The sequence below is a fragment of the Chelmon rostratus genome, chromosome 8, assembly GCF_017976325.1.
Source record: "Chelmon rostratus isolate fCheRos1 chromosome 8, fCheRos1.pri, whole genome shotgun sequence".
Lineage (NCBI taxonomy): Eukaryota > Metazoa > Chordata > Actinopteri > Chaetodontiformes > Chaetodontidae > Chelmon > Chelmon rostratus.
This window is the reverse complement of record NC_055665.1, coordinates 24,285,619-24,307,609: the sequence shown is the minus strand read 5'-3', so window position 1 is coordinate 24,307,609 and position 21,991 is coordinate 24,285,619. Positions and strand designations below refer to the sequence as shown.

Below are 21,991 nucleotides of genomic sequence, written 5' to 3'. Positions count from 1 at the left end.
TTGCCACTGGGGTCTGATGTTTTTGGTGGTTTTGGTCCTCATCTCTATGGGTAGTAAGTAACACTGTGCTTACTGAGTAAATCACTGAGATCTGGGTGCACGGCGACATCGCTAAAAACAAGCAACCGCCAGGCCAAAACTACAAAAATGAGGCCCAGAGTTTTCCCTCATAAGTCTTCTGGGCCTTAACCAACAATCTTAACCTAAAGTTGTCTCACTTTTTCTGTGAGGCTTACATCCAAGTGCTCCAAGTCGGATTCACCAGACTCTGTACGCCACCTGTCCACGAGGAGGTGCACGTTCATGAGATTTGATCATTGTAATAATGCCCTCAAATTGTCACAGTAAATAAACCTGCCGGCTCTGTTTAAGTCGCAAAAAGGTTGTACCTGAGTAAAAAAGATGTTCCAGCTTGAAGCCCTGTTGTTGAAAACAAATTAAGTAGTGTCAGTAGTGATTTTAGAGGATCGGAAAATATGAGATAATAGACCTGCGGCTGTCAACACTGTCATCGCAGAGCGGTAACAAACGGACAGAAATAAAGAAGGAATGGCTTGATATAAAGTTAGACGGCAAAAAAATGTCTTGTTTAAGCAAATTGGTCCATGACTTATGTGAGGCGGTCACGGGGATGTGACAGTGAAGGATGATGAAGAGAATCTAATCCATTATAGGTTACTTTCAGAAGGACAATGGAGGTTTTTCTACCTAATTATACAAGTGGTCATGGAAAATGCAAATGCCAGGAAAATCCAAACTGTAGTCCCGACCTGCTCAAGGATGAATTGTAGCAACTTTGGTGAACCCTTAGCTCTCCATCTGGTGCCATCATCAGGTCAACATTTGAACTGGTCTGATACTTCACCAAACAATCAGAACTAACGGCCTTCCATCAGCCTGTAAACATTATACCTATTGTAGCTAATCATTCGCCTGTTAGCATTGTCATTGTGAACATGTCATGATGTTAGCATTTAGCTCAAAGCACCGCCTCACGGAGCTGCTAGCACGGCTGCAGACTCTTGGTCTTGTCTGTTTTTGCTGAAGCTGATTTTAGAAACACATTTAAATCTCTCAAATCAATTTCCCCCGTGCGGAGATGGGCAGGCGATCTGCACGACTGGTGCGACAGGCCCGGACCACTGTATGCACAAGTGGTTCTTTCATGAACTTTATCAGACCACCGTCAGTCTCAAAACAGGTTTTAAGATGCTGTCAAATCAAAACTTCAGCCCGAACTCCAATTATTTATGCTCCGGTTTCTGCTCCATCACCGCTCACCCTGTCTACACTCCACCACCCGATTTCTCTCTCCTATTTCGGAGACATGTGCTCAGCTCTTAACCAGCAACAGCATACGACACCATTTATTTTAGCTTGGGAGTTCTCTTTTCGCTCCATGTCTTTTTATAGTTTTTCTGTTCATACTGTACTCCCCGCTGTGCTTCTATTTTCATGAATGCTGTGAGAAATAATTGAAAGCGCAGTGTACGGTGCCGTCTGTTGCAACGCTCCCACTTCCTCATGCCTTGTAAATACTGTATCACTGAAACCCCCGCTGTAAGCTGCCGTCTCGGGATTCCTCACAACTCTGAGATGTCAACACTCGCTGAAAACTTGAGCCAAGATCAAATCGTAACCAGAGTCTGAACGTCGCTCCTGTGGACAGAGCCAGTTTTTGATTGATTTCAAATTCAGCTGTTTGTCCTTGTCTTTTTCCTCGAGAAAACAGAGTTGAATCAGACTTCCTCTGGTGTTTTCTCCGTTTGTTTGTTTTTTCACTCATGGTATCCATAAGGAGGGGGAAAGGGATGTCAAAGGAGTCACCACCCCTGCTGCAAGTGGTGCTGGTGTGAAGTCCAACAGACGGAGGACCTCGAGGAGTCTTAACAAGAGCAAATAATTTGCCACGGCAACTAAAAATAAATCGTGGCATGTTAGAATCAGATTAAGCGCCATAGCTTTTAAACATAAAAGTGAGTTTTCGGAGGGTTGTGTAATGTCTCGTCACTCTGGAGGAAAACAACCCCTGCTACATCCTGAAGTTTGGGGGGGTGGAGATTTTTAACAAAAAGGCTGCATTGCAAATTGGTTGAGCCGGATGCTTGAGCTCAAATGTTGTGAGTGTTTAACAGAAAGAGGGTTGAATGAGATTCTAATGCATTATGGGAAATGTAGTACCAAGTGTTTCTGGAGCTAGCCCCATGCTAGGTACTTAAAACTCAGAATATCTTGGCCTCTGCTGCTTTGCTTGATCTGTCTCTTGAGAGCCCTCTAACTTAATGCAAGTTGAACACAAAATAACTGCAGTGATTGCTGACATGATCTACTGTCATCCTGGGTTCCATCCTCAGACACAGGACGGGATCCATGGCTCTGTACTGTCCTACCTTTTATTTGTATTTAACATTAAACATCTGTTCCATCACCCAGATGATGAAGATTCCCAGAAACTTGGTGTTGGACAACCACCTCAACAAGCCCCTGACGTCCAGTGTGGCTTTCCAGGTAAGCTGCAGGTCCAGATAACGTAGTCGATCCAGGAAATCAGTAAAAGAAAATGTGAATTAATGTGTGTTTCCATCAGCTGCTGCTGCATGTATTAGGAGTGGGTGCACTGAGATTAACGGTTGGTGGCGCTCATTCTTCAATCTGGTGCCAGTGAACCACTGCAGAGGAAGAGGACACAACAATATGACGTCATTAAAAGAGCACCAGCCAAACCTCCAACAGTGGAAAACAGTGTAGAAAACATGGTGGAAATATGCCACGAGTGCATCATGTATTAATTGAAAGGACGTGACAGTCTCCTCATCGCTCCACACAGATCTGAGGTTTCTCCAGTTGACTTTCAGTGACGTTGAAGCCACATTCACTTCATGTGCATCGTGATTTATTCACTTGACACTGGTCGCGTTTTGTTTTCATCGACATGCCGACTTTTCCACCTCAGCAAAGAGTAAAAAAATGTTTTGCGATATTTTGACTTTTTTCAAACTTGCTGCAGTTTTTTTTAATGTGCAAATTGAAAATGTGTATTCGAACAGGAACAATTTAAGGAATTGTTTGCATGATGACGTAGTTGACAATGAAGGTTACAATTTGGAAGGGATGAAAGAGAAACAATGGGATTTTGTGTGTTTCCATGCTAGGTCCACCAAGGTTCCTGTTTTTCTAAATGGATACGTGGCTGAGTTTAGGTCTGAAACAATTAATCAGTGAATTGACTAGTTGATTGGCAGATTTGTTTTTTTGATAATGAATTAATCCTTTCATTTTTTCATGTTAAATTGCTGTCTTTCTTTGCTGTCTAGCTCGCTGTGTATCTTTAGGTTTTTGGTTGTTGGTTTGACAAAATAAGGACTTTGATTTTACCACAGACGTCAGGTTAGGCTTTAGGAAATGACGACAGGCTTTTTCCATAATTTTCTGACATTTTATAGACGGAATGATTCATTGATTCATTCAGAAAACAATAAGCTGATTGGCCTATTTTGAAAACAATCATTTGTTTCAGCCTTAGTTGCTTCTACTGTGCGTCTCTTAGTTCCTGTACATTAAGTTTTCTCATGTCATATTAATGCTGTTACAGTTACATCAGACAGATGTTGTGCCGAAGTCCTCCATGGCGTCAAGACGCTCTGCTGAAGGAGCTTCAGGAGACCATCAGGGATAAAGTGGACAGAGAGAGCGGGCCCTTACCAGGCGAAGGAGGTGCAACAGTCAGACTCTCTGGATCCAGGAGGAGGAGAAACTGTGAGCAGAACGGCAGGGGAAGGGACGGGGCAGCGGGCGGCGAACTGAAGAAACAAATACGAAGCATGGTTAAATAAAGACTGTTATTTTCCTCAGTGCAGCAAGTCAGCTGATCGTGAGTCAAATCCATGAGAGTGTGGCCTCAGTGCTGGCGCGGGTTATTTATTGTGGATTCCTGGTTTGGCTTTAAAACTCTATCACTGTTGCAGCCACAGGAACACACACAAACATATAAATCCTTCCTCCAAAAACAAATAGTTTCGGGAGCAGGTCCCTGCACTCATCTCCCCTCCTCATTTGCTTTCGGAAGTTGCAAAGGTTAGTGAAAGATATGTTTGTCTTTTTCCACTTCATTGAAGGGTGAACTCAGCTCAGTGCAATAAGAAATGGATTACCCATTCATTACAGGGGCTGTGTCACTCCTCATTGAGTTGGACAAATAGCAAATTAATTTCTAGCCGCCTAATTTCTCTCTGTTCTCCACTGAATTTCCGATAACGTCGAATTACTGATCACAGCCATGTGAGCTCCCTCAACTTTTTATCAATTCATTAAAAATGTGCCACAGTGGAGATGCTGCGGAGGAAATGCTCTCTCTTATTTCTACATGCTTCCTTTGCCACCACAACACTGTATACAAACAGAAATCAACTGGAGTGTTTAATTGAAATTAGGATATTAAAAACACCAGAAACTGTTACCAAAACTGTTGGAAAAAAGTTGCTTTGTTGTCATTTTGGAATGAGACAGAAACTTTTTACCAGTGCATCCCAGTATGAAGCAAAGATGTCAGAGTCCCAGTCAAGTGCAGGTCTGAAGGTAGTGGTGTTTTGTAAAGTAGCAGTAGTGTATTGACAGGGCAGTATTGATGTTTCAATTAGAGCAGCGTTACATAGTGCCGCAGCATGGTAACACGGTGCGTCTCCTGCCATCTGCTCTGCCTCCACGTCTGACGAACGAGGCACGTGGGGCTAATCGAGCCGCACATGAGCGATGGGACCGCGAGATCTATCGCGCGCACACATCGGAAACGCACGTCCTCATGCAGAAGAATGGGGGAAAGACGAGGGAGAGCTCCTCAGCCCTGCTGTTCAGAAAGCCTGTGATTCCTCCCCTTCTCCCTTCTCATGTGCCACAGGAGCAGCCAGCAGGTTATTTCTCTGACAAGGAAACGGGCAAACGCACCAGATGCACGAGCAGAAATTCTTCAAAAAGCTCATCTGACGGAAAGACAAAAAAGGGAAGGGCCTCTGCCAGGTTTTCTCGTGCTGGGACAGTCTGAAATAACAGTGTGCATTATGCCTGGCGTTATTGGCTGCCAAACCACACGAATCAAAGACCTCATTGTGTGGATTACCTCGTTAATCTGTTGATGCCATTGAGTAGTATTGCAGGTGTTAATGTGCCAGTTTTTTTTCCCTCTTCTCTTATTGGGGAGGTGTAGCGTTAGGTTGGTAATCTGCTTTAAATGCTTTCTGGGGAATGAGACACACTGAAACCCAGCCAAGAGAGCTCGCTATCATGAAGAGCTTTCTCTTAATACGGCACACAGAGGGGCCTGACAGACTGAGGCTGCGGCGCTGATGCCAACGGGGACAAGCGAGTGAGCTACACGCCCCACGCCACTTGTTGAAATATATGACTGCATGAATAATGAAAGAGGAAGAGGAAAGTGATATTGCTAAAGCAGTCCCACAATGACATCCATCACAGAAATGCCTCATTGCTCTTCTTCTTCTGTTTCCGCCCGCGAAAACTCCCAAGTTGTGTCTCTTTGGAGGAGCTAACCAAAGCTCAGCTCTGTGCCTGCCTGAGCTGATTTAGAGGTGAACTCCTAAACCAGAAAGAGAGAGAAAGATAAAGAGACAGACAGAGAGAGAAAGACACAGGGGAAGGGACAGAAAGAGAGGTAATCCTCCCTTTTTTCTGCTCCCCAGGGTGGTCTCTTCATCCAGGGCCTCAAAAAGGGACAGAATACACCTCCCCGCTACAATGGAGGGGACCCACAGGGGCTGTTGCTATCTGAGTGTGTGTGTGTGTGTGTGCGTGTGTGTGTGAGATGGGGGTGCAGCTTTAAGCAGGCCTTTGAGTGGCCTAATTGCATTGGAATACAGCAGTCTGAGAGCTGGCTCAGATCACGGCGGGCTGCTGGAGGGGTTAGCGCCCGCACCTCGACAGCCACACTCAGCAAAAGAGCCCCGGCACAATGCACACAATTAATGCTCTCCCTCTCGTTAACTCTCTCCCCACTTTTTGTCCTCTCCTACTTTTCTCTCATTCTCCTCCTTCTCACCCTGTATCTTACTCTCTCTCTCTCTCTCTCTCTCCCTCTCTGGTTCCCCCCTCCCTCCCCAGTATGTAGTCACTCACCCACTGTATTAATCCTCCCATACAGCCTGTCAATCTCCCCCTCTTTGATGCACACAACAATTACAGTAAGGATGAAAGGCGTGGGTCGGCTCTCGTTATGTAAGACTTGAAACAAGCCTCAGCGAGAATTATTGATATCTCAACAGCTAATCTGAAATAAAACCTCGGCAACATGACGCGTCTGTTATTACTTTGGCAACAATTGATCTGTCCTCGATTAAAAAGTATTGAATGTTTTGTCTTTTACTGAATATATTCCACAGCGTTACAGTGCAACTTACACTGTTGTAACTCAGGATATCTTTTATTTCAAAGACACGCTGTGATGAATTCAAGGAGATTGATTCAGTTCTTCAGATTTTTGACTTTGTGTCTGCTCTGGTAGGAAGCAAGCAAGTCAAAGTCGTGGCAGGCGGTAAACACAAAGCAAAGAAATATCCATTTAGTCATGATTGCTCCCTAAAGATGAGACTGTAATAAACTAATAATGCTCCAACGGGGACTATTTTGTGTCTTTGTGCCACCAGATACAAAGTTGTTAACATCTTATTGTACCTCATTGGATTATATCTCCTATAGTAATAGTCCACACATCATAACAGTATTCAATGGGGTCATATCTGTCTATAGTTAGAGATGAAACTATTGGTGGATAATAGAGAATTAGTCTTGATCGTGTGTTAAACTGCTACACTGAAGGTGGGCTCAGAGAAACTTTCCTCTTCAGCTGCTTAATGTGCAAACAGCAGTCTAAGCTCTGCACGGTGCGGCTCAAACATCCGAGAGCAGTAACAAGCACATTCTTGACCAGCGTGACACTTTAAATATGTCATCTTGGCTTCTTGGAAATTGTGATTGCCAATTCTCTGTAGTTAGATGATGAAAATAATGATTCATGACAGACATGCATGAATGCAGTGATTTTTGTACTGCATCCTTCTGAAAGTTACTCCACGAGGACTGTAATTCTGTCAGATGGGTTGAATTCCTGTATCTTGCTGCTCCAGCAGACAGTGGACGGTTGGTTATATAGGTTAATATAGTCAGACATACAGACACGTCCCAGCCTCTCACCCTCCACATCACACTGTCCTTGTCTTTAAATGGGACTCACTGAAGTGTGTGTGTGGAGCAATCAGCGATTTTAAAAACATATCATATTTAACCAGCGCCTCCTCTGATTTTCTTTATTACACGAGCCGTGTCTTAATAAAATCTAATTATTTCCGCTCGCAGGACGCTTCCTGGTGAGAAATTGGCAGAGGGATGTGAGCTGATGTATGGGGAGACAGTCGCCTAATTAGAGCGGTAGAAATTGAATCTTTACAGCACACGGGTCATATAATTATCCTACTGTTAATTTAACGCTTACATTCTCTGCTGTTCATTTTTATTCCCTTAAATGTAGTTTGGCAGCGGCCCTCGGTGCTCAGCACTGTGTTTTTACTATACAAGAGGAGGCAGCATGGCCCTAACATTGGCCCCTCTGAATGATTGAATAACTGAGGACCCTGCAGTCCAAATAACAAGGCTCGCATCATTTATGCATTGTTAAGCCATGTAATTGAAACGAGCCATAGTTTGCATATTACACCATTAAAATAATGTGCTTTGCGTTTCTCCCAACACGACTATTTAAGCCTGTGTGGCGATGTGGTAATTCCTTGAATTACAGCCTAATTACCACAATGTTCTTTTGATTTGGCCGATTTCAATGTTACGCCACAATAATGTTCAATATTACCAGAATGAATTACTGAGCCGTGTCTGGAAACTTTTCCTCGTATGACTTAAATCCTGGCGGCTTCATGTGCTATCAGTGCAGCTGGATTCACATCCATAAAGGATTATTAGCCTATGAAATGAGATCCATTAAAGGCCCAATCAGTAATACTTAATTGAAGAGCTTGAGTTATACATGGAATATGAGCATTTTGTGCTTCTCGACTGATCATCATAGGTCTGTTTTATATCACTGTTTACACATATTAATGTCAACAGCCCAACAACATCATAGAAATACAATTACTGTTGTCTATCCTGCAAAAAGAAAAAGAAAAAGACTTGTCTGTTAATTACACAAATCTTATATTTAATATTTTAATGTGTTGGTTGCACGTTGTGCCTTTAAAGGATGAATATGACAAACTACTTGTTTTTGTACAATTTTATGTCTCTAAATGTGTTTTCGGGTGATGCCATTTGATATTTTATTCCTCTTTGTTAGTAACACCAGAGATTAAGAATCTCTTCTGGCCTCTAAAGCAGCATCAAGACAAAAGAGAAGTTGAAGAACAGCTTCAACCAGTGTATGAAATCAAAATCCAGCCCAGGTCATCTCAAACACGGATTAGAGAACATTCTGCAATTAGCACTTGGCCTTTGTTGCGTGTCCCTGTTCTGTTCACAGACCTCAGTCTAAACACATGACATGTGTCCTTGTGTGAACTTTTGGAATAAATTAACATTGCTGAGAATGATTTGTGAGTATGCATATTCGGTATGTAGACTTTTCTGTTTTTACTGCACAGTTTGAATATTTTTTGTGAAAATATTTCTTTGATAATTGCTTTTTTATTGCCATTTAATTTTACTGCTTGGTCCAAGTTATTAAATAAAATGTTTAATTACACTTTCGGTCATTTGCATAGTTTAGAAGTTATGAATTGTGGATATTGAAGAACTGCCTCCATTGATTTATAGGTTTAATTTGTGGCCAGTATGTATTACTTTATTTCTAGTGGATTGAATTGTTATAGGCCATAGACCAACCAAAAGTGCTTTTTAATTGCATATATACAGTAGGAATTATTAATGCTTTCTAATATTCCAAATGAAGGGACTGCTTCAGAAGTTAGCAAGTTGAAACGTACTTCTGCTGAGTGAAATTTCTGTATTTTTCTCCCACAGTTTGCTTTATGTCACTGCAGTGTGAGGAGAAGCTTTGAGGACAGACATAATCTCTCTCATCTTTTTCAGTTTTTCCAGCCCTTTCTCCCTCTCAGGGCCCTGTGCTCTTTACTCCTCCCTCCTTTATCCCTGCGAAGGCTTTGTCCCCGCAGCAGAGAGCCTCTCTAAATAGAGGCCTTTAGATAGTCCAGGAACAGGGGAGGCGGGTGGGTGGTGGGGGGAGAGCAGCAGCGACGCGACTGCTGTTGTTTCATTTACCTCTCCCTATGGCAACCAGCAGCGGTCGGCCAGGAATGTCCCCTCTCTGGACAAAGTCCTGGTCCCTGAAGCTGACACTGGGGGGACGACAGCTGGGACGGGATGGAAACCTGCCCTCTCTGCCCTGGACTGGAGGCCTGAGTCTGGACTTAATCCTCCTCTTCACTTGTGTCTATCCTCACTTTACTGGGTGATGATGAGCAGCCCGAGAAGCTTTTCACACACTATTAGCTCTAAAAGAGTTGTACGTAAGACCTGAAAATAATTTCTGAATCTGTTTTGGTGACGTAAAGAATCTTAAAAGGCTTTCAGTACTGTTGCTCCACGCTCTGATGATCTCACATAGATCCTTCACAGCGCTGCAAACAACCATTTAGGAGCACATGAAATGCTCCAAGCTACATTTATTAAAGGAACATTTTGAAAACCATATAAATGGTATATTTCAGTGTTCTGAAAAATCTTATTAGTGATGCAAGCTTGATATAGAAGCTCCAGGGAGCCTCCTTTTTCTCTGTGCAGCCACTCCTCCATAGGCAGGCTTGTCAATGCACTTTACAGCCTAGTAGGACACAAAAGCGGATTTGTTTACTTTATGGGCTGTAAAAGTCAGGACTTCACTGAGAAAAATGTACTTTTACAAACACTGATGAATGTTAGTTAAACTGCAGGATTCTGTCATTAACAGCTTTAATAAGCAATGGCTTTAAAAAAAATCTTTAGGTAGATGGAGCATAATGGACTTTCACTGATGCTGTCACAGCAGTATTTAAATGACAGATGTCTCCATTCAAACCGCGATGAAACCTTTACCTGATGGCTGTTAAGACAGACAGAAGACTGTCAACAAACGAGGTCCAGCACTGTCCATTTCAATTTATCAATTTATTTATTCATCCAATCAATGTATTAAAGTCTTATTATGAGGAAGATTTTTTTCCCAATAATACTGATTAGATTGAGGCGTCTCAGAGCTTTTTCCTTTATATCTCGATTTAGAAAACAAACTAGACCTCAGCCCACATTACTAGCCATGACCAGCCGAAGCATATATTATAGGTGTATTTCTCCCACACCGCACCATGCCTGACATGTCACACACAGTGAACTTTACAGGACAGTCTGTGTCTTAAAACGCTTTGAATAAAATATTTAACAGATTTTAAAATATTTTCATGAGTTTAAAATGTCAATATTTTCATTTATTAAATAGTTTATATATCTTTAAAAAAATTAAATCCCAGTAGCCTATTTGGAGAAAAATGCCACATACATAATCTTTCATACACACACAACGCCGCACAAATACAGATATTACTCTGCACACACCTGCAACGACTGAGCAGAAATGCTGCAGCACTCCTTAAAGCGTTAAACTTTCTGTCACATTGGCCTTGTCTTGTATATCAAGATGCAGTTTTTAAGGACATACATGTCGTTTGAAAGCTGATAATCTTTGCTGCAATGGAAAACATTACATCGCCTCATCAAACTGTTAAACACACGTTTCATAAATATATCATAAATGTGCGCATAATTACAGTCAACAATTAAGAAGGAAATGTAAAGTCTACCTCAATAAATAACTGTATATCCTACACAGGAGAGCTTTTGCATGAATCATCCCTATAGAGGAAATCCTGGTCTCCTGGATCTAGACTACCTACAGCCTGAGTCTTGATAGAACATGATTATCAAAGTAAATCAACTGTATCTTACAGTTGCACTGCTGATCCCGGTGCTCCGTCTCTCCATGCTGCACTCCGGCTCTCCGCTTCCACGGGAGCCTCGACTCGCACCTCTCACACAAAGAGAGTAGTGTTTGTTGAGACTTCCCCGTAGCCAATCACCGCGCCGTTGCCCTTGGTAACCACGTCCATCATCCTTTGACGTCCAATAAAGCGGCGGGGGCGGGGCGCGGTCCAGGTGCGCCTCGGCGTCCACTTGGCAGAGCGCCTGGGAGCCGCCTGTGGGCAGGAGAGGATCTGTCAAATGCGAGGTTCCTTTAACAAGAGCGACCAGTCCGGCTCCGAGAGTCATGGCGACCGCAGCGTCTAACCACTACAACATCCTCACCTCCAGCGCATCCATCGTGCACTCGGAGCCCGGCAGCATGCAGCAAGCCACAGCGTACCGGGACGCGCAGAGCCTGTTGCAGAGCGACTATCCTCTGCAGAGCAACAGCCACACGCTCAGCCACGCACACCAGTGGATCACGGCGCTGTCCCACGGAGAGGGAGCCCCGTGGTCCTCCAGCCCGCTCGGCGCGGAGCAGGACATCAAACCCGCGGTGCAGGGCGCCCGGGACGAGATGCACAACTCCAGCAGCAACCTGCAGCACCAGTCGCGGCCACCCCACCTGGTGCACCAGACGCACGGGAACCACCACGACGGCCGGGCGTGGAGAACCACCACCGCGGCGCACATACCGAGCATGGCGACGACGAACGGCCAAAGCCTTATTTACTCCCAGCCGGGCTTCAGCGTCAACGGGCTGATCCCGGGCAGCGGGCAGGGGATGCACCACCACAACCTAAGAGACAGTCATGACGACCACCACAGCCCGCACCTCAGCGAACACGGCCACCCTCCGTCCCAGCATCAGCACCAGCACCGGCCGCAGAGCCACCACGACCACTCGGACGAGGATACGCCGACCTCGGACGACCTGGAGCAGTTCGCCAAGCAGTTCAAACAGCGGAGGATCAAGCTGGGCTTTACGCAGGCGGACGTGGGACTCGCCCTGGGGACCCTGTACGGAAATGTGTTTTCCCAAACCACCATATGCAGGTTTGAGGCCCTGCAGCTCAGCTTCAAAAACATGTGCAAGCTGAAGCCTCTGTTGAACAAGTGGTTGGAGGAGGCGGACTCCACCTCGGGCAGCCCGACCAGCCTGGACAAAATCGCGGCGCAAGGGAGGAAAAGGAAAAAACGGACTTCAATCGAGGTAAGCGTAAAGGGAGCTTTGGAGAGCCATTTTTTGAAGTGCCCTAAACCGGCAGCGTCGGAAATAATCAGCTTGGCGGACAGTCTGCACCTGGAGAAAGAAGTGGTGAGGGTTTGGTTTTGTAACAGGAGACAGAAGGAGAAACGCATGACCCCTCCCGGAGCTCTGCCGGGGAGCGAGGATGTGTACGGGGACACGCCGCCGCACCACGGGGTCCAGACCCCGGTCCAATGAACTCTGCTGGACCGCTCCTCCAGGACACGTTTATCCTTTTTATTTATCCCCAAGGTTATATATAAATCACTGGACTATGAGACGCTATAGTGGGTGTTTTATGTATAATAGATTGCAGTGAGTGCTCACACAATATCTGCAGTGAATATCTGAGAAATGGAACATGAGTGAGGGGAGGACAGGACATTTTTTTCCTCTCCCAGAGCTAAAGGAACATAAGCCTGTGTTGTGTTCTCCGAGGATACATGCCCAGCACTGTGACTCCAGTCGACGCAGTTTCAAGGTGTAGCCCCTATTGTGTATTGAAATTATACTTGACGAAAAAAAAGAGGGAGGGGAGGAGGGATACCTGGTTTTAGACGAAAAGCATAGCTGAATGGTTCCCATTCGCCACTTTTATATTAAACCACAAAACACATTTTTGTTCCTGTGCGTAAAAGGGAAAACAAATGCAGAGGCGTTTAGTTTTGTAGCCTAGCTCTAAATTGTGCGTCCAGCACTGATGGGTGGGTGGCGCAGGAGGGGGGCGGGGGGGGGGTCAAAGGAGCTGCGTTAATGGAGTAAACTGGAGGCCAGTAAAGGCTGCAGCCCCAGTCCAGCGGAGTCCAGCTGAGGGTGAGCATCGCCTGAGTCCCATCTGTCAGCCAGGCAGCACAGAGCCGCTCTGCGCTCACACACTGCTGGGAAACTGCAGGCCACTCAGCTCCTCTTTATTCTGTGGGGACCGAGGTCACGATTTCCTTCTGAACACAGACTATTATTATTATTATTATTATTATTATTATTATTATATTCGTGCAGCTCAGTGGCTAAATTCTCCAATAACTGGCCTGAGTGCAGTGATGTGGTAAACAAAAAGTGTGCGACCTCTATCAAACAGCAGCAGCATGAAAAAAATCTCCATTTATATTCCTCACAAAACAAGCGTCCAACAGCATCTCTCCCCCCTCAGAGGGTCCCCCAGCTCCAGGAAAGGGCTCCGTGGCGATTGATTGGATTATCTGGCACTTTTCCACAACAGGATGGGCTACAGATATATAGATATCTACAAAAATATATGTCACCAACTCTCACAGAACATTTGGATCCACTTTTGTAAATATTGTATAACTTTGAAAGTCATGGCTTCATCCCTTTTTCCCCCTCTATCTTCACTGGGGCACTTTTTTTATTGGATTGTTGTTTTCAGAAACACACAGGCTGAGTTTTTCAAATCCAGTCTCATTCACAGCCGACCTACTGCCTTGTATTTGTGCTATTTAATGTTCATTTTGTTGCGGAAATTGTGCTAGTTTATGATTTTATTTTTATTTTTTTGTTTGTTTTATTTTTTGTGGCGCATTTTATTTTCAGTCTAAATATATATATATATATATATATATATATATTAAATTAACGTGAATCAATTGAATTGGTTTAAATTGTCTGAGGAGTTTCTGTTTGGCCATTTGATGCCCGCTCTGAAATTACATTAGATTGTGTCCAATCAAACTATATTGCTTTAAGGACTGAATTCAGATTAATCGATAACGCTGTTGTAGAGAATTGTCCACAATGAATCAGCTCGAGAGAGGATACAAACGGAGATAACATCATGATCAGTGTGTTTGAAAAGAAAAATAATAACAAGGCCTTTCAATTTCTCCCCAAACGCATTTTAGTGGCATTCCAAAAATTGCAGCATATGATCAAAATTATTATTATTATTATTATTATTATTATTATTATTATTATTATTATTATTATTATTATTATTATTATTATTCACACAAAGTGTAATTTTTGGGGTCGTTGCCATGCATTTTATTTCAGCCATTTTGCTCATCTTCGTCTATGTTGCGTTATTTCATGGGGGAAACTGCTCGTAGACGTTTTATTTTATTTTTTAGTACTGTTAATGAGATTGTAATTTATTATACGATGGCTTTTATAGACAAAAGTCCGAGATATATATGAAATGCCACCGACGAGGCTTTTGTTTTGTAGGGGAGAGACATATTTTCCGTTTTCCAGCGAGGGTTCCACAGCCTGGACCGCCACAGCTAAATGTATATACATCTTTTCTCCGTGCAGTAGCTTGCTTTTATCGTTTTATGCAAAAACAGATACCCAGGGACTTGGTTTTTATTTTACTTCCTCCCCTCTCATGTGGAAACAGCTTTTCTTTTATTCTCTCCCCCCTCCTCCCTCCTGATTTGTGTTTCTCATGCAGAAAAACAATAAGCAGAAACGATCATGGCATTGAAATGTTTCCTCAGTAGCTTTAATGAATCGATCCAGCTCATAACTTCACTGGAAATTCGAGTTGTGGGATGTAGACCTGTAGCAATCCGACGCTGTTTTCTTGTTGTTTTGTTTCATTGCTTGTTAAACCAGTGGTCTGGTTGTTTTGTTTTGTTTTGTTTTTTTTTTTTTTTTTTTGTTTTTTTTTTTTTTGGGGGGGGGGGGGTGTAGGCTCTGTCATATTCACTGGATGAACTTGGGGTAGATAAAGCAGAGGTGATAAATGCCTGTAGGTGTTTCATCACTTGACACATGAACAACGGACTTGCACATTTTTAGGTGATGGGGTTGATATTAAACAGCTTTTTTCCAACGTGGAGGCTAAATGTATTTTGTTTTTCACTCAGCCGACCAGGAGGCTGAGTGTGAATGTGCTTGTTTCGCCGTGGTGGAGTGAATGGTGGAGAGAAAATCAGGCTTGATGAATGGAGGATTGTGAGCCGATGATGTGTTGTTTCTGCCCCAGGCTGCTTTTAAATGGACTGGCTTTGGCTGGGGGAGATAAAAAAAAAAAAAAAAAAAAAAATACACAGCTTCCATCAAGGGTTAAATTAGGGCTTCCAAATGTGGGGTCCGAGGACCAGCGGTGGTCCTGAGGAGGGCTGAAATGAGTCCGATATTTTTGCTCCAAAGAGCCTTCAGATGGAGTCTCACATGCAAAGATTAGGAGCATTTTAAAATACATCATCCCTCCAAAACTCCACAAAGTTGCTGCAGCCGCCATCATTCCTCTGCTCTGGGTCTGAGGTGCTTTTTCTGCAGCTTTGTCCAAAGCAAAAAATAATAATAATCTTAAGTATTTTTCCACTCCAGGAGACAAACACTTGCATTGTTTTGGCCATTTCGCATGAATCACCTGGGCCAACGATGCCGAGCCCTTTCAGCTGAGGGTTAACATTTAAATAGGTGTCACCTGTGTTTCAGCAAAACGCACGGGATTGAATTTTGTCCCTGAGACGCTCCCATCACGGCAGACTGTCCTGGATCGCTGGATAAAAACGCTCACACAGAAAAATCCACTCTAATATTTCTATAGGGACTGTGGCTGACAGTGATATTGGCAGTGGTGACCCTGATGGTGTTTTCCTCCTGCCTATGGTGTGTCATTTCTCGGGGATATTCCCACAGGAGCCCGTGGTGTGATATTTATGCGAGCGTCTCTCTAAAATCTATCCTGCTTCGCTTCACGTTGGCGCCGGCAGACAAAACGCGAAGCTGCCGCTTCCTGCTGAACTCCAGCAAGGCCTGCAGACGCGCTGCCCTCTGCGGCTGTCATCATGATATTAATTACAATCGGATTCATCCCCATTTCACCCGACGAGCTGCCAGTCCCTGTTGTGGTGTCTGCGGCGGCGCACGGTGCGCACAGATGAGCCTGTGCGCATGAACTGGGAATGAGATTTACACGCCTCGGCGTGAGAGGGCCAACGAGGAGGATCGACTGGGAATCAATAGCCGATCGGTTATCGACGGCGCTGACTAATGAACCTGATCACAACCAACGCAAAGCCGTGCGCTCTTTTATTTCATTTAGCCGCAGAATGAAGAGAACAAGCAGAGCAGCCTCGCCTGCTTACACCGCGATGAATCTGCTCCTGTAGCGGCTTCAAGTGTGATTATCCAGCAGATGCTACAGATGTTAGTTATTTTCTGATTGCTGGATAGAGGGGTGCCATAAAAGTGACGTGAAAAACCCAAACCTGCAGACACCCCCAGCTGCAGTCTGTGGCCCCTCACTCAGAAGTTGCACTTGATCGTATTTTTCATCAGCGGCAACGTGCTTAATTTACTTGTGTACGGGATAATAAGCAGGGCGGATGTTCTCCCTCTGAGATACATCAGGTGTTACTGATGACCAGCCCGTGTGTGAGCAGCCAATCGTTGTCACACGCTGTTCTGTTGTTGATGCGGGTAAATAAAAGACGCCCCCCTCCGCACCATCATCATCCTCATCGCCATCGCTCGCCGTTTGACCTGCCATTTGGATGCCTGGCACGGAATGACACCCGGAAATAAAGGCCTCTGTCTGAGCTCTGAAGTAGACTTTTGTGGAGGCCAGTAATCAAAAAAGCGCGCCCTCGTGCCCTTCATCCGCTCTCTGGCAGATGCAATTAATAGCGCGTCGCGTTAATTACACCTTCCTTTTTATTTAGGTGACTTGAAATTTCCCATTAGGCTCCCTGGGAAGAGAGAGAGAGAGGGGAAAAAAGAAATAAATAAAACCCCACCGCTCTGTTGTGCTGCTGAGCCGAGCGGTGGCGCAGAGAGGGGCATAGTTGGTGCTCTAGCGCCATCTAGCGACACCAGCGTGACCCGAGGGTGAGTCCAAGCCGCTCTGTGGCTTTACTGTCGGAGGGTTGCCTCAAAAAGAAATCAAATCCTAATAATCATTAGGTGGAGATGTGGAAACAGTAATTAAGGCAGTGTAATGAATGTGAGAGGGGTAGTGGAGGCCTTCCGAACAAGATTGGCCCGAATCAAAGTTATATAATAGGATATTAAAATACCATCAAATAATGGATGAACAGACATCAGAGGTCTTTGTAGGGCTCAGTCACACTTGGTACAACAGACTGTCAGTGCTTTTAGGACTTATTATAGGGGTATTTTATAGAGGAAATAATTCTTTTTTTTCAGATTCATTTCTTTATTGTTTTTCTTGACCTACTCGTGCTGGGCTAATTCATCTGTGAAAGCCTTTAGTTGAGAGACAGGAAGGTGTCAACAGTTTTTATAACTGATTCATTGTTTAGCTCTTCAGTGGTCCCACCAAATGGGGCAAAATTGTATTTCTTCGTTCTACAATTTATAAGAGAGTTTTTAGTAACCATATCTCTTCACGGGCGAGAGCAAAGTGCAACATTTACCAAGTTAAGCATTTTACAAATAACATGAACATGAAATGCTTATTAAGATGAATAAATAAGATGAAAAAAAGAACCAATGGTCACAAACTCGATAAGTTAAAGTCACTATGGGGTTGCTAATCTGTGATGGATTCTCCTCCTGTGATTTTTTTTCATACAATCCAATCTGGACACAGACCTCAGGCAGAAGTCACACCGCCGCAGCTGTGCCTAAAAACATACTGATTACTGACATAAATATACTTACTGATTGTTTTAAGAACTTAGAAAAATCAGGCTGATATAACAATTTCAGTAAATGTACAGTGGATTAACATTAGATGAATCATATTCACAGTTCATGATTGGAAAACTTTGTATTCATGTTAATATTTAGTTTTGATGAGAAAATATTAACTTTCCTATTCGTGGATGCTTTAACTGACTGGTAGGGCATGTTTTTTTTTTTTTTTTTTTACAAAATTGGGGGGGTTGTTCATTTATATCATTCTGTTCAGCAAACCCTCTAAAATTAAACCAAAATTTCAGATACACGATTACGTAGAAAAACTCCTCCACAAACAGGACACATGCCAAGAGTAATTTTTCTGCTGCTAATTTCCTGGAAGAAAGCCACTTGAAAAGTTCTGGCAACTGCAGCGCACCCAGCAGCGCACGTCTTCACTGAGTGCTAGAGATGGCTCAATCAGGCTGCGTTAAGTACAACTAATGTTCCAACGAGGTATCGCGAGCCAGAATTTGAACCCAGTGAAAGGGTTAAGTCACCTATCAAACAAAAATACCAAAACAGTTCCAGCTCAAGCTTCTCAAATCTTGCTACTTTTGTCAGTTTCACATTATTGTAAATTGACATTAATAATTTGGACCATTCATCAGACAAACAAGCAACAGGCCGCCTTCTTGGGAGACATCTGACATGTCACAATGGGGAAAAACTCAGGTGTAGATGGCAAAATGAATGGTGGCTGCATTCCATTCAGCTGCTTCAGTTTCTGGGTCCTGGTATTGTGCATGCTGGCTCAGTGTCCCACACGAGGCTTACTGGGAGGCTCGAATAGAACAGAGCCACTGTTAATGTTATTAGCAACACCTGATATTTTAGTAGACTGAACAATTCGTTGCAAAAATAGCTTAATTGGTAACAAAAAAAACTTACACTCGAGACTGAAAAAGTAGCTGTAACGCAAGAGTCCCGGCAAGATAATCACAGGAACCCACACGCTGGTTTTAGAGAGCTTTTGCCAAACTCCACATCTCCGCCTTGCAGATCTGTGCGTACTGCCGCAAAGTGAAAATCAAATGCTCAGTGGGAGAGTACACCTGAGCCTGTAAAGCCCGCTCACAGGGAACCAGCTCCAACCGCTTGAAGTATCTTGTCCACGCCTTTTCATCAGGTGAGAGGATACTTCTACCCTCTCTGCTCCTGAGCTGAAAGGGCCTCATCTGTGAGTGAGCCTGTTTTACTTTAACGCTGCTGGTTTGAGGTGGCCGGGGCCTCCAGCAGCAGGTAATGAAGTGAGACTTGGAGCGCGCTTCCTGGTGTCAAGACGCAGTTAAATGAGCAGTGCTGACTTGGCGCACTGAAACAACACTTTGTTTGTAATTAGTAGATACACTAACTTGTTGGAGAGGCGACAAACGGAGGCGTTGCTGAACAGCAGGCAGCTATATCTCTGTCTGTCTGAAGGAACAGCATTAATACATGATCTCGCTCGGATCACATAATGTAATTTAACATTGTGAGCAACAACATAATGTTTCAATATGATTTCCTGGGGTCTAATTAATTTGGAGAATGAATGTTTTTGTGACCAACTTTATTTACCCCCCAGAGATCTCAATCTAATGTCTTTGTAGAAAGTTTCCCTGTCAAACACCGTGTCCATCTCTGAATCATGTGAAGATGAATCAGCCTTCTGTATCAATCACTCATTCAATCTGTCTCCTGTCCCCCACCCACTCCTCCTCCTCCTCCTCCTCCTCCTCCTCCCGCAGCTCACAGATAACAGTGATACAAGCTCACGAGCTGAACATAATTCCACCATTTGACATTGTTGTTCTTCAATCTCACTCAGATGCATCGCAGCTAATTACACTTTGCACACTTAAGTACACAAATGCGCGTGTGCGTTCATTTGTAAACGAGTTATTGTTTAATTATAACTTCACATGAACTTTGCTGATCAGCGGGGCGAATCGTGTCTCCCCTTCAGCGCATAATTATTCAGGCTATAATTGCTCGGCCTGTTTGTGAAACATGCTCGTCTCTCGGCGAGGCCATCTTACACAGCTTCAGTGGCAGATCTTTCCTGAGAACGCCCCTGAGCCTCTTAGTGGTCTCAGTGTCAGGCTGCCGACAGAGCAGGAAGTCCTCCTCGTGGGGTGCTGCTGCAAGTTAAAATGCAGGTCACTCAAGAGGCAGAACTGACCAAAATGATGCTTTTCTATTTCATTCACTTCTCACGCATGGACAAAAAAAAAAAAATCCTGACTGAAGGTCCACTTACTAGCTTTTTGGAGCTTTAACTGCATCTCATGGTCTTCATCTACGAATTGATTCATCTACACTGATTCAGTGTGAGCCGGTTCCATCTGCGGTTACAGTTTAGCACATACTTCTCCTCGATCTTTGTTCCCTTCCAAGGAAATAAAGATATCAGCGAGGTCAGTGTATCCAGGCAATACTCTTTTCAATAATTCAGATGGCCAGACGTGTCTCTAAAGTGCTGTTAAATGGTCCGTGGCACTGAGTCAGAGTTGGTGGGAAATGTCCCCGATTGCTTTATGGCACAAAACAAGGAAAGGATGTTCCAGTGGTTCGAGTCACCTCAAGGGGTCACAAGATGAATAAAATGGGAAAATAACAGCATATCTTTATGGGTTTTTATTTTTTGTGGGATACTTTCACCTCTTCAGGCCCCTAAAAACCCTTTAAATGAAAGAATGAACTCCCCATAACTCACACCCACACTGAGGCCATAACCAGTAATGAAGGATCACAGGTAGACGCTGGGTCACACAAATCAAAAAGGTTGGGAACCTCCAGTCTAGAACACCTCTCTGCTTAAAGGTTGCTGCCTTTTCTGAAGGCAAAGGACAAACAAAGACTCACCTTAACAGAAAATAACAGGTTTTGCCTTATATCTGCATCAGACCAGGGTTACGAATCGCCTCAACTGTGGTGTCGCTTATTTACAGTAACTACACCAGGGTAACACACGCATTTGTATCTGCACACAACAAAGTGTACAAATGCACCGATATCCTCGTGGATTTAGGCTTGGCTATAAGAAGCACCGCATCTCTGCTGCTTCAAAAAGCTACCTATGGATTAAAGTATTTAGGTGGATTTGAGAAACTCAGCACTGACATTCTCAACATCCTTAAAAACAAAACAAAAATAATAAGCTTTAGGCAGAGCGGCGCGAGGGCTGACAGGGACGTCTTCATTATTAGAGTCTACGCCGAGAAACCAGAGAAGGAACACCAAGCCACATAATGATGGGTATCACAGTGAGGCCTCCCTCAGGCAGGTCTGAGGCCTGTCGAGTCCCAGCCTGAGGAAGGCTCGGAGCAGGCAGACCACAGCACTCTGCAGACATGTGTCTCACTGAAGACAAGACTATTACTGCGCCGGTGGGGTGCTGCCATATTTGTCAAGGTATGTTCTGGTGTCACTCATGTGGTTTGTCGACAGCGGGGGAGCATGGGGCAACCTTGCGCCACCCTCCTAACCCTTCCCATGTTTACATTCTAATGCTGGATTTATTATTCAGGAACAGTATCTCCATCCATACATCCCCCTCGCAGATTCATCACGCTATGTCTGTAAGCTCTTGAAAGACAAATAAAAAGCTGAACTAATTGCTGCGGATCCCCCCTGGATATATCAGCCTCATAGAGGAGCGTGACAGCGAGAAATCAAGCCGCGGCGCAGAGCGGAAAGCCTCCATGAATCACGTCCGTATCCGCACTCACACGCAGAGCAGGCGGCGGCGGCAGCGGCGTTGTTGGCTGAGGCATAATCATTGGGGAGGCAGTCCAAATTAATACTTCAGCCGAGGCCGCCTCGTTCTCTGTCATTAGGGCACATTACAGGGCCACAATATACATCATTAAACCAGGCATAAACAATTCATTAAAAGGCCGTTAAGAAGACAAGCTAATGTCACTTCTCTCTGTGGTATTAATAGACTGTAAAATGGCAGAGGGTTAAGGCAAAAAGGATCATTCCGCCACTACTATCCAGTCAGTCATCCTGACTAATGGCTTTGCTAGTTGTTGTGGATTCAGGAGACAACCCCACTTTTCTCCCAATTACACTTAGGCGACTACTGATGAAGCCTCAGTGTGATACAGTAAGTCT

General features: G+C 44.2%; 2 protein-coding genes across 2 annotated transcripts in view; both read left to right on the top strand.

Annotated features, from left to right (window-relative positions):
• Window positions 1-4,400, top strand: part of LOC121610935 (neuroendocrine convertase 1-like) — a 158,568-nt gene extending 154,168 nt beyond the window's left edge. Inside the window, 3 exon segments of the mRNA XM_041943263.1 lie at window positions 2,434-2,508; window positions 3,593-3,645; window positions 3,647-4,400. Coding sequence (XP_041799197.1) covers window positions 2,434-2,508; window positions 3,593-3,645; window positions 3,647-3,833 — 315 coding nt within the window. The 3' untranslated portion in view covers window positions 3,834-4,400.
• A 6,932-nt stretch (window positions 4,401-11,332) lies between these two features.
• Window positions 11,333-12,475, top strand: pou3f2b (POU class 3 homeobox 2b). Its single transcript, XM_041943090.1, has one exon. The coding sequence runs from the start codon at window positions 11,333-11,335 to the stop codon at window positions 12,473-12,475; it is 1,143 nt and encodes a 380-aa protein (XP_041799024.1).
• Window positions 12,476-21,991: the final 9,516 nt, after the last annotated feature.